The sequence below is a fragment of the Solanum tuberosum genome, unplaced genomic scaffold (genome assembly GCF_000226075.1).
Source record: "Solanum tuberosum cultivar DM 1-3 516 R44 unplaced genomic scaffold, SolTub_3.0 scf00143, whole genome shotgun sequence".
NCBI classification, from domain to species: domain Eukaryota; kingdom Viridiplantae; phylum Streptophyta; class Magnoliopsida; order Solanales; family Solanaceae; genus Solanum; species Solanum tuberosum.
In genome coordinates this window covers 370,263-384,178 of record NW_006239068.1, presented here as the reverse complement: position 1 = coordinate 384,178, position 13,916 = coordinate 370,263, and the positions used below count along the sequence as shown (strand labels likewise).

The 13,916-nt window shown below is 36.8% G+C and overlaps 1 protein-coding gene across 1 annotated transcript; it reads left to right on the top strand.

Moving 5' to 3' along the window:
* Positions 1-7,828: 7,828 nt before the first annotated feature.
* Positions 7,829-8,667, top strand: LOC102580764 (uncharacterized protein YAE1-like). The gene is made up of 3 exons (XM_006352099.2): positions 7,829-8,129; positions 8,239-8,360; positions 8,484-8,667. The coding sequence occupies exons 1-3, from the start codon at positions 8,001-8,003 to the stop codon at positions 8,665-8,667; spliced, it is 435 nt and encodes a 144-aa protein (XP_006352161.1). The 5' UTR covers positions 7,829-8,000.
* The last annotated feature ends 5,249 nt before the right edge of the window (positions 8,668-13,916 follow it).

The following is a 13,916-nucleotide window of genomic DNA, read 5'->3' as shown; positions in this document are numbered from 1 at the left end:
TCCAAACTTAGAACTCAAAATTCTATGTTAAAAGTTTATATATTAAAAATCTGATATTATGCTACAACTCTCAATGAGTATTTATAGTTTTAAAAAATCTGTGTTGCAGCGGATCATTCGGCGTCATTAGTCGAGATCGCCAATTAACTTGGCGATCCTCCCTTTGGTAGGTTTCATCGCCGTTTTGCTCTATCCTTCAGTATCGTCATGTTTGGATCATTGGGATACATAGTACTGCTTCGCGAAACTGCTCGACGACACCCCGACTGCTCCTTTTCACCGCCGATTTGATCCTTTCTTTCAGGGCTCAACACATTGGAACAAAAGGAGAGGATAAGACCTTTTGGCGACTCGCCGAACAGGTTCGGCGATTCACAGATCTTCATCTCTTCGTTCTTTCAACTGCCTTTGTTCCTTTTTTGCTAAGTAGTGTCCATGCTTTCCCTCAAACTCCAAATACCTGAAACATAAGGTTTTTCATCTAATATTGAGATAAAATATGCATTTGAGGACATTAATTCTATCAAAGTATAGCCCTAAATGAGTCCAATTTGTGGACTCATCACTAAGCCTATCTTAGTTCCTCTTTGTTTAAAACCCTAGGATATACTACATTAAGTACATCTTAGTTCATCAAGCTTGAACTCTAGGAGATACTTCTTCAAGCATAATCTTAGTTCATTAAGTTTGAACCCTAGGAGATGCTTCCTCAAGCACATCTTAGTTCATTAATTGTGTTGGACTCTAGGAGATGCTTCCTTAAGCATAATCTTAGTCCATTAGGTTTGGAACTCTAGGAGATGCTACATTAAGCATAATCTTAGTTCATTACTAATCTTGTTGTAGTTGGGATATAGCCTTAACCGACATGAAACTATGAGCTATCATATGTTTCCTCCCGGTGTTACCCACACCGTCAAGGGTTGGTCCACTTGCCTAAGGTAGAACCGATTTGTTAGCGTAGTTGGATCCACTAGCTAACTTTCCTATGGGGCACATAGTTATGGGATACGGAGATTGCTACTAGAAATCCAAAACTCTACTAGGTGAAGGCTTCCATCTCATGAGACATTCTTTGGGAAATCCGGACTCTACTAGGTGAGAGTTCCCATTTTGGAAGCCCAAACTCAACTATGTGGGAACCTCCGTCTCATTTCAATATCCACTCGGTGCTAGGCCTAAATCCCACAAGATAATTATTAAGTCTCTACTAGGACTCAAGTTTTATGGAAAGATGTCCTTGACAATCAATCCAAGTTAATTCATTAAAATACCTCTTTAGACCATGTGTGAGCAACTATCACCATCCATGACCCAGGTATGAAGGTTCTTTAGCCTTAGGTTCAATTAGGTGAGAAAAGCCCTTCAACCTTAGAACCATTACTATGTGAGAGCACCTTTCATGTTAAGTTCATATTCATGCTTAATATCATATCTAGAATTCTACATTAGACATGGATATCATCATGACTCAAGTGATTCTGTCACTTCCTACCATCTATCATTCATAAGGTGAATTAGGTAGATAAGGATCTTTCATCACAATTCTATTCATTAGCCTTCTATTCACATGTAGATTTTACTCTCAAAGCCTTAACATCTATAGTTAATCATGTTAGCTTTACTCTCAAGCCCTAGTAATCAACACTCATGACTACAAGCCCTATTCTCAAAGCTTTACTTCTATAATCATCATTCATACCTAGATTTCAAGGTATTCTAATCACATTCCTCATTATTAGGTGATGCTAGTGATCATTCATCATAAAGGTTCAACTTCAAGCTTTATAAGTCAAGATACCCAATGTACACTACAATCTAATTCACTTCATGTCTACTTGCTTTTAATCTTGAACAATTAATATAAACATTATCAATTTTAGAAGATCAACTCTAATTCTTCACTTTCCTCTTTCATGGCATAAACCTACAAATTATCAAATTCATCAATTATACTAGGGTTAACCATGGAAATCACATAAATTCATCATAATATCATGAATCACTACCAAATTAATCATAAACAAGTATTATCCAACCAATTGGAATCATATCCAACTAAATCCACACATTGGAAGAAACCCTAGCTTAGATTGGGGTTCTTCTTCACAAATTGGGGGAAATCTAAGTGGCTATATGGGTGGAAGAACCCATAGATGAAGAAGATAACATACCTTAATTCAAAGCTTTAACACAAGCTTGCAACAATGGTGTATTGTTTTTGACCTAAGCTTCAAGCTCTATCTTCTTCTCCAAGTCTTGAGTTTTCTAGAGAGAGAAATATTTGAGAGGAGAGTATTTTTGGGGTTTTGATTTGGGTCTTGGGAAATAGTGACTTAATTGGGTGGTTAAAAGCTTAAAATATCTTATATAGGGGTTTTAAGACTAGGTAAAACGACCCCACCAAATAACTCCCACGTTTGGAATTTCCTAAAAACCTCTCCACTTGGCAGCCTATTGTCCAAGCTTTACGAGAGGCACCACAGGTCGTGGTCCTCACCACTGATCATGGTCTTGGACCAGTAGCTAGGTTATTGAGCCTTGGCCTCCACAAACCTAAGGCATGACCACGAGCCTTCCCACGAGTCGTGGTCAAGACCACTGGCTGTGAAATGACTCGTGGTCCTTAGGTAGTAGCTTGGCCTCAAGGCCTTGCCTCCCACAAGTCTAAGGGGACTTCACGAGACCCCTCACGAATCGTGGTCAAGACCACTGGTCGTGAAGGTGGTCGTGAACTTGAGGTAGCACCTTGCCAAGGTTGGGGCAGCCTTGGCCTTTTGCTTAGGCTTTGCCCCTTTGCCTTGGCACTTGCCCTTGTGACCCTCAACCAAACCTTAGATGGTCTTCTAAACTACGGGGTGTAACACATGCCTTGACATTTAACCCCTAAACCCCTCGTTCTAAGTACAAGAAGTCTTATCTATGACTCTAACCCTCAACATCAAACTCTATAACCCTAACTTAAGGCTCTAGTTTGGTCTACTAGTTTCCGGGGTATTACATTTCAATAAACAATTTCAATAATTGCTCGGAAAACTACGAAAGTTGTTGATTAAAACAATCAGTTTGGATTCACTGAACCCAGCTTAAGAATGGACACAAAGTGATTTTTATATTTATCAATAATGCTCTTTTGAGTTAATTCAAAGCTTAAACAAAACAAATGCAATACAAAAAAAAACCAAACATATATATATATATTTTTTTTAATTTATTTTTTTTGATATTCTTTTTTCATAATTTTTCTTGATAGATCTTCTCAATAAAAGTACATATTTTTACAGCTAAAGGAAGAAGGAGGAGGAGTTTTACAGATAAAGGAAGAATGAGGAGGAAGAGGAGGAGGGGGAAGAGGCAATTGATAAATATACGTGCGGTTGAAAAGGATCTCGATGGGAAGAGGATGAAGTTGAGAAAGAGCACCCTTTTTTGGTCTATTTTAGTAAAATTTTAGATATTTTAAGGTAAAAAATATAGAAGCAAAAGTAGGGGTGGGCATAAATACCGAAAAACCAAAAAATCGAACCGAACTATTTCGGTGTTTCGGTTCGGTGTCGGATCTTTATTTTTGGAACTTTGGTTCTTCGGTTCGGAGTTCGGTGTAAGGGTCCCGAAACTATGGTGCACCGAAGAATCGAAGTTTTATTAAATAAATTTAAAAATATTTAAATTATATTACTTAATAATACTTATATATTTTGACTCAAAATATTTACCTGGCCCATTTCAATTTTTAACTTTACCTGGCCCATTTCAATTTTTAAATTTTAGAGCTTAAACTTAAATAGCAAAAATCTAAATGACAAAATAGTAAATTGTAAACCCTAAAGACCTAAAGTCTAAACTAAAAAAAACTCAATTCAATTCAACTAATTAACAAGTCCTTTGACATCTTTGCCTTTTTCCCCTTCCAGTCGCTTCTAAAAATACAAGGTTTCTCTGGCTCTTCTTCATTGTGCACAAGAGGTGGACCAAATTCCGCGTATGCTTCGTTTTACGCATACATACTATGTCCATATTGTTTTTATATAAATAAATAAAATATCATATGCTTTGACAGATATTATATTTTCAACCCCCACGAAAGTCTAGAAACATAATTTTTTTTTGAATTCTTCTAGTTATAGAATCATCTATGCTACGCCTTCTTAATTATAAATTAAACACATGAAACTCTTAACACTTTATCATATTCCCTCTTTATTTTTATTCACATCGAAAAACCGATTTCAAAACACCGAACTAAATCGAACCGAAGTAGAAAAAACTGAACCGAACCAATCTAGTTTGGTATGAAATATGGTGCACACTTTTCTAAAACCGAATACCGAAGAACCAAACCGAAATTTGATTAAACCGAACCGAAGAACCGAACGCCCACCCCTAGGCAAAAGTGTAAAAGTTAAAAGTTTGGAACTATTGAGAAAACATCTTTTAACCTAGTTAATATTATTTATTTATTTGTCACTTCTACCCGATATTTAAGACTTGAATGACTCCTACCTATTTGACTAACTAGTTTGTCCCTTTTAATAGACCTTTCCATTGGGTTTTTTATGGAGTTTTCCAGAAATTAACCAAATAAAACTATTTATTTGTTATGTGGTAAAAAGGTTTAGGTAAAAAAGATATTTTTATTTAACAACCACTAATATTTGTATTAGAATAGACTGTCTATGGACTTCTTCTAAAACTCTGCTAATAATAAAGGAGTAAATAAATAATACTCCTTTACAAACTATCAAATTTATTTATTCCTAGTGTAAACTAATATTTTGTATTTAGGTAAACACATAGAATAAATTGGTTCACTTCTAATCTATTCAATTTTGAATTTCGATTAGATATGAAAAAAATACTACAATTCAATGTTTTGCTACCTAAACTTTTATTTTATAATTGAGCGTTTGATTTCTCATTTTGTAATCTCTGTTTACTTGAGTTTCACAAACTAAGTAGACTCTATTGGTTCTAAGCTCATGCTATACTTTATCTTGAGCTAAAACTTCGGCGCAATACATCTAACAATTTCTTTAATTTGTTAATTAATTTAATTAAGACATTGTATGCTTTATTTAAACACTTCAACATATGATAAATTTTTTTTGATGACAAAGGAAATCCACAGTTGTTATCCTTTGGGTGAGCACAGGGTAAAACCCCTGCTCCTATGCAATAATTTGTAAATCACATAGGAGAGATAACCCACATTAGGCAAGAGTGGCATTTGGTTAACAATATTTGCTTCCTTAACATAAGAGTTGTTGACACCCAATTTTGGTCCTCCACATTATAAATTAATTATCGAGCTTCTTTAATTTTTCAAACAATTTAAAATAATTAGTTTTTATGAAATTCAAAATATTTTCAAGTTATTTTTAAACAATTTTATAATTTTTAAATAATAAATATATTTTATATAATTATGTATATAATTAATATATTTTATGAATGTTCGAAAATCATCTCAAAAAGATTTAATTAAATATTATATTATGTTAATTTGGTCTAAATTATGGTTATAATTTAAATAATTATTTTATAATTAATGTTGTTATTTTATTTTGTTAAGATTAGAGGTTAGTTAATTGATTGATTAATAACCATTCATCTTATTCGAAGTTTTAAACCAAATTTACCAATCAAGTTCAATTTGGCTATAATCGAACTCAAATGACCATGTTTTAATTTGAAACCTATCCCTTTTTATTTGCAAATCTAACCACATTTTTTTTTTACCCTTCAATGAGACCATTTTTGGGCCTGCAAAGCAGCCCATATCCCTCCAATATACCCGACCCAACCCACTTGTCCTTCTCACAAAAGAAATGCAGCAACGACAAAACTCGCTAGCAACCCGAATCCCCTGAACCCTTTCTCTTGCGTTTTGCGAACTACCACCGGCGACGACGACGACCGGCGGACGGTTAACGGAGACGGCGACGGCGCTCCCTTATTATAAACATTAGTCTCTCTTCATCCATATCTTTTTAGTAACTTTGTTTTTGTTTTAATTTATTGATTAATTGTACTCGAATTCGAGTGCCCTCAGGCTACGGAGTTATCTTTGTCACAGAGCACTTTATCCTAATATGGGACTTCCTGATGCAATCCAGATTTAGTCGTGATACAATGTGAGTAATAGACAATGGGCCAAAAAAGAAAAGAAGTACAAGGGAGCCATTAGATGTCCTATTGGAGAACATGTTGTTAGTACCAGTAGCTATTCGAACATTAGAGCTCGAAGGAGCATTGCTGCAGCTAATTTGTTATTGATGGTTGATTACAACATGTTGTAGTACAAAAGACTAATAGAGTTGTAACATGATTTATCTGAAAATTCACCTGCATAGGCTCACATAAATTCAAAAAGAAAAATTGAATGAAGTTTTGTTTTTCAAAAAAAGCAAACCAAATTGATGTGAGTAATGCCCTGATAATATCTGTTTTCATGTCTTATAAAATTCTCTCCTTCATGCTCTTCCACATTATCTAGTGGGATAATCTGCAGCCTAATTGTAGATTAGGACTACTACATGTTACTCTAGGTTGTGTCCACCTTCAGATCAAAACAATATTCTTTCATCCAAATTAGATGACCTGCCTATTATTCTTGAATTTGACTGAGCCATTTTAAAATCTTTTTGATCTATCAAGTTTGTGTTGAAAATGATTTAGTTCGTTCCTGTTTTCAAACTGTATTCAAACCAAAAGTTGATCAATCCAAACTTGGTAAACTGAGCTACATCATTGATTACTGGAAAGGGGAATAATGAGTAACGAAGATTCCTCTGCTTCTTAAACTGAGTTACTATCTATATAAAAAAACTGGTAGACTGTATTCAAGAAGAATTGGAATGTAAAAGTTTATGGTTAAGCAATATCTTATCCAAAAAAAAGGTTCATTGTGTGCAATGTATTTAATTCTTGGAAGCTACTGTATATTAATTGCTATAAATGGATGGCACATTACATCAATCATTTAACTGTATAGAATTTACGAACTCTTCTTTTAATGGTTTTCTATTGATATATTAATTAGAAGAACAAAAGCTACATTGATCATTATGCGTTTTGTCAAGCTTGCCGGATTATAGCTTGGATGTCTTCCATTGTGTAGCTGATGGACAATTAGTTTTCCTTGAGCACCGGAAAGCTTCTACTATTAAAATACAGTTTGTGCATTCATGTGGGAACTTTTGACTTTAATTATATGTAATATTTCAAAGGAGGACAATGGATATTAGTGTTTTTGTGCTTCAAATCTCTTTTCTTCTTCTTTTTTTTTTCTTTTGGCTTATGATATTTGAAGTTAAATGATTTTTTTTATTTGTATTTATTTCAGTTGATTGTCCTAGGCTTGAAGATGGAAAGCAGTATAAAGGATGAACTCTACTCTGACATTTTTGATATGTCAAATCTTCAATCAAGTCTTAGGTCGACTACCAATTCCGGAAACAATGATTCACATGGTATGAACTTTAGCTGATTGCTTCAAGCTGATAATGAAAATTAGAAATGCATTTTGTTATTAAGATTTGAATATCAAATTCCTTACCATAAATAGAAGGTATGATGTGGTGCTCTAATTCCTAGATTGCATTTTTTTTTTGTTGGAATAACCATCGAAGTGGAAGACTGAAGGTCTTCTTTGACATTTTACGAAGTTCTATTCTAAAAGGTTTTCTTCACTGGCTACTCTCAGCATATCTGGATGAAAAAAAACTTGAGCTTTTGTTGACTAACCATTGTTTTTCCCCTCTCCTTTGCCTTCCTTTGTTTGCTAAAGATTATTCAAACTTAAAGAACTATATTATCTCTCCTATCCTTCCCTATTTTCTTGTTTCAAACATTATTAAACCTCTGATCGTGATTGTGAAAAAATATGTTGGTTAAATGCTTGCTAAGTGGAGATGTTCTCTTATCTATGTATAGTTTTCTTGGTTAGGATCTCTCCTGTACATAGTTCTGTTAATAGTGCTGACTGCAATTAACATCTAATGCCAGACAACGAGTGGTGCGATGTGTGGAGTGATGATGGAGATTTGTGTCATGATTCTACTGATACATTGGATAAAACATCTGAAATGGACAGGGAATGGCAGAGGTGGCATGACCAATTCCACACTGTATCCTTACAAGTTTAATCTGATTGATAGCTTCCAGAAAACAAAACTAGCTGTGTCCCTTTTGGTTGCAAATTCAATTTGTATTTTGGAATTCCTGATGAATTATTAGGTCGGATACCGTGATGGTCTTATGGCAGGGAAAGAAGCTTCAGTTCAAGAGGGGTTTAATGTTGGTTTTACTGACTCTGTATATGTTGGTTACAACTGGGGTCTTGTCAGAGGTATCACGAGGTAAGAATATGCATTTCATACATGGAATTTGTAGAGATTTGAGTTTGTGTACCAACTAGAAATTTTCTTCATGCCATTTTGGATTTAAATTTGATGTTCTCTCCTTTTTTCCCCTCTTTGAAGCGCTTTGGCCTCTCTTCCCGGTGGCTTAAAAGAAAGAATGGTTAATACAAAGGAAATCCAGAATAAGTTCCAGCACTTACATGAGTCCGTGCAATCTCATTCAACCGTGGAAATGCTTAAGGTGTTCCATGATAATCTGACAAAGAAATCGGAAGAGAGTGCTAAAAATGACAACTTTAACTAAAAGTAAAAAAGCTCCCAGGCACGATTCCCAATGTTCCTTCTCTCTCCTACTTTCTAGGAGGGAGAATCTCACTTTTCCGGTAGCTTTCACCGGAATCAGACTTTCTTTCAAGCCACCAATAATCACCCACTGTGATTATTGAGAAACACCTTAGTATCTTTTAGATAAAGGATGGAGGAAACCAGAATCTACTTCAATGCAGGGTTCAAATCCTTTGATATTACTAGATGGGAGACTGATAAGGCTGAGTGGTACGAATGGGTGGAAAGGAGTAGGAAGATGATGCGCATATCTTCAATGAATAGGAAGGTGATGGAGTGGATATGTGTCTGCCTCAAAGAAGCATCAAAGGAAAAAAAGAAGGAAACTAGGAGATGGAAGCTAGCAGAAAGGGAAGCAGAACATTTCTGTACAAAAAAGCATAATGAACATGGGAGATTCATAAGCATTATAACATTAAATAGAGAGGGGAGATCAGGTCTAATCATTCCAGAAATAGCAGATAATGTTGGGTGGTTGGACATTGCTTCAAAGATCACTAGGTTCATTAAATACCAGAGGAAGAAAGAGATGACACCCAACATAAGGATGACGGATGCTGATTATCCCTATGCAAGTGTTTTACAAGAAAGTAAATGGCAAACCAGAAGCCTACGCACAGCCGAGATCAATAGCAAGAAAGGAATCGTAGAAGTACTAGACAAAATGGATGTACAGGAGGATGGCCTATTAGGGAGATGTCTAGTTGGGTACTGTAGAGAGGAGTCAAAGGAAGGGCCAACTTTAGCGGAAATTCGAAGATGGTCCACAACAACATGGAAGAAAGTCTTCGGATTAAACATCTATGAGTTGTATGATGAGATGTTCCTTTTTGAGTTCCCAAATAGATACATGGCAGAGCAGACCATTCATGGTCAATGGAGATGGAAAAACTACAGATTTCATCTCGAATGGTGGAAGCCAACACTTGGGTGTATTCCAAGAGCAGCAACTGTAGAGAAAATCTGGGTTAGAGCAGTGGGAATTCCCCTGCACCTCTGGTCCAAAAAGGTTTTTAAGGAAATAGGTGAAATTTGTAGGGGATGGGTTGCTACGGAGGAGGAAACTGAGCTTAAGAATCATATGAAATGGGCCAGAATCTTGGTTTCAAATGATGGTAGCAGCATTCCAAGGGAGGTGGCGATATCCCGAAATGGTGTCAAATACCACTTTCCGATCTGGGCAGAATGTAAACCACAGTATGAGATCATGCCGGAAAAACCAAATGGAGGAGATGAAACACATTACCCAGAGAAAGGCTTAACCCAGTGGGTAAGGAAGGGAGGAAAGTCTCTGTGAAGAAGTACAAAAATCCCTTCAAATCAGGGATTCTGTCAGAGGACAGCATGTGGGAACAACTGGAAAAAGTGTATCACCAAGAGCACATGTCTCATTTAAATGAGACCTCTGAAGTGGGCTGTTCACATAAGCCCATTTTGGAAAAACCACAAAATCTATTTAAAGGCCCAGACTTAGCTGCAAAGGTTATTTTCAACAATCTACAAGAGGAGAAACAAAGTCCCATAGAAGCCCACAATGCCTTTAGTTTGGCTGAAGACATAGCATCACATATTTCTCTGCATGTATCCTCTCCAGAAACAGAACAAAGGAAGTCTTATGCGAAGATGGTAATGACGACGACTGAGTTTGTGAATGGGGATGGTTCACCGACACCAAACAAGGAGGCAAATTGGCAAAAGGTAAGAGACTGCGACAGTAGAAGTGTAGAAAGTGACAATTACGGGATAATTCTCCCAAGTGACAACACAAATATTGTCAACTGGGAAGTAGAGGAAGTTGAACCAATAATGATGCAACAACAACACATTCTGCAAGGGAGAGAAAAAGAAACATCGGTCTGGGTGCAACAGAACTTGATAAAACTGGGGAAAATATTAGGGGTTGACTTTCAAGGACTCGAGGAGGAGGCCACAAAACTCTTAATGCAGATAGATGGCTGCAGGCAAGCAAGAAGAATGGAACAGGATATTGAAGTAAAAAAAATAAGGATCAAGGGTGCACAAGAATTGAAAAGTTTAGTATCCTTTGATGTTAAATATAAAAACACGGGGGACAGGAACAAGGGGAGAAATGCTAGCTCTAGTTCTCGATGAAGTTCAAGTTAGTGTCTTGGAATGTTAGGGGATGGAATAGTAGAGATAAAAGGAGGCTAGTAAATAGTTTGGTTTGGGGTTGGAAGGCCGACATTATTTGTCTTCAAGAGACAAAATTAGAAGGGAATGTCTCAGAAATGGCAAAACAAATTTGGGGCGGGAGATGGGTTAGACAAGCATATCTGGAAGCAAGTGGAACGATGGGGGGTATTTTATTTATGTGGGATGAGAGGGTCTGGAAGGGGAAAGTCTTGGAGATAGGAATGTACTCTATAACTTGTAAGTTTGAATCCCAACTTCAGTCTTTTAAGTGCCACATCACGGGAGTATATGCTCCCAACTGTTACAAAGAAAGAAGAATGGTTTGGGATGAATTGGGTTCTGTGAGGGGACTGATAGAAGGGCCTTGGGCCGTTTGTGGGGACTTTAATGTCACTAGATACATCTCCGAGAAAAAGAATTGTTCAATCAGAACTAGAGGCATGAGGGAATTTTCAGACTTTATCGAAGATATGAATTTAGTTGACTTGCAACTAGAGAATGCTAATTATACTTGGTTCAAAGGAGACCAACAGAAAACAGCTTCAAGGATTGATAGAATCCTAATTTCAGATGAATGGGATGACAATTTCAAAAATCTGAAACAACTTCCACTTAAAAGTTTGAGCTCTGACCACATCCCTATAGCACTACTTGGAGGGTCTTGGAAAAAGAACAAGAATTATTTTAAATTTGAAAATTGGTGGCTGGAGACAGAAGGTTTTATTGATAGAGTCAAAAACTGGTGGTCCTCTTTCAACTTCTTAGGCAGGCCTGACTATGTCTTGGCCTGCAAGCTCAAAGCTCTGAAGCACAAACTCAAAGAATGGAGGAATGAGGAGACTGGGAACTTGGGAGTACAAAGGAAGAAATTTCTCGAACAAATGGCAGACTTGGATACTGAGAGGGAAGATAAAGTATTCACTGATGAAGAGATAGCTAAAAAGTCTGAATTACTTCTAAAATATGAGGAGTTGTTGAAGAAGGAGGAGATTTCATGGAGACAAAAATCAAGAGTTCTTTGGTTAAAGGAAGGTGATAAGAATACCAAATTCTTTCACAAAATGGCAAATGCTCATAAAAGATACAACAATATAGACCAGCTAGTGATACATGGAGAAACTACCAAAGAACCAAGTAGAATCAAAGGGGAAATTGTGGGATATTACAAAAGGTTGTACTCAGAAACTATCCAGTGGAGACCTACCTTCCAAAATACTCAGTTTCCAGTCCTAACAGAGGAAGATAGGGGGGCTCTCCAAGGCCATTTTGATGAGAGTGAAATTTTGAGGTGCCTCAAGATGTGTGCAACTGATAAAGCGCCAGGGCCAGATGGTTTTACTATGGGCTTCTTTATCAAGTGTTGGGAGGTGGTGAAGCAGGACATCATGGACACTTTTCAAAACTTTTATGATCAAGGAGTGTTTGAGAAGAGTTTTAATGCAACATTCATAGAACTTATTCCTAAAAAGAAGGGTGCCAAGGAGTTGAGGGACTTCAGATCGATAAGTCTAATTGGCAGTATTTACAAGTTGCTCTCTAAAGTATTGACTGAGAGACTGAAAGGGGTGATTGGAAAGTTGGTAGATTCTCAACAAATGGCATTCATCAAAGGGAGAAAAATTATGGATGCAGTCTTGATTGCCAATGAAGTTGTTGATTCCAGAGTTAAGAAGAAGAAGCCAGGCATTCTCTGTAAGTTGGACATAGAGAAAGCTTATGACCACGTTAATTGGAGATACCTTATGAAGGTATTAGAAATGATGGGTTTTGGGCAAAAGTGGTTGAAGTGGATGGAGCAATGTATTTCAACAGTCTGTTTTTCAGTTCTAGTTAATGGTTCTCCAACAGGATTCTTCCAATCATATAGAGGACTCAGGCAAGGTGACCCTCTGTCACCTTTTCTATTCCTAATTGCTATGGAAGGACTGAATAACATGATCAAGACAGCCAAATTACGAGGTTGGATAAAGGGTTTTGAAGTGGCTAGAGAAGGGATTGGCAGTCTGGAAGTGACACATCTACAATATGCAGATGACACACTTATTTTTTGTGATGCTGAGGAAGATCAACTAAAGCACTTAAGACTGATCTTGGTTCTGTTTGAAGGGGTCACTGGTCTACATATCAACTGGAGAAAGAGTTTAATGTACCCTATTAATGTAGTCAACAACATGAGCTGGTTAGCAACAATCCTTGGAGGTGAAGTTGGCACTCTGCCAGCTACATACTTGGGATTACCTTTAGGAGCCAAATCTATGTCCATAGATATATGGAACAATGTGATCGAGAAGTGTGAAAAAAAACTAGCCAGGTGGAAAACACAATACTTGTCTATGGGTGGAAGATTGACACTAATCAATTTAGCACTTGATGCTCTTCCAACTTATGTGATGTCCCTTTTTCCTATCCCACCAGGGGTCACCAAGAGGCTGGACAGTATTAGAAGGAAATTTTTGTGGCAGGGCAATAAGGAAAAGAAAGGATTTCACTTGGTAAAGTGGAAATCAGTGATAACTGGGAAGAAAAATGGTGGTCTGGGGATTAAGAACCTAAACTTGCAAAGTAAAGCTCTTCAAATGAAATGGTTATGGAAGTATGCAAATGGTAACCAACTGTTGTGGGAAAGGGTGATTGAGGCTAAATATATACCAGAAGACAAATGGATGACCAAAGAGGTGACTACTCCTTATGGAGTCAGCCTTTGGAGGTCCATTAGGAATCTATGGGATGAAGTGAAGAACAACTCAAAGGTGAAAGTTTTTGATGGGAGAAAGACCATGTTTTGGAAGGATAATTGGCATGAGAAAGGCAACTTGGAAGAGTTATTTCCTGATGTTTACAACTTAGTTACATTTCAGCAAGGGTTTATAGCAGATTTATGGACACTACAGGGGTGGAACTTCAACTTCAGAAGACATCTAAATGACTGGGAGGTTCAGAGAGTAGCTGATTTTCTTAACACAGTGGAACCTTTCAATGGACTTCAAACAGGGAAGGATGTTCTATGGTGGACAAGGATGTTCTATAGTGGACAGGAAACAATAGAGGAGTATA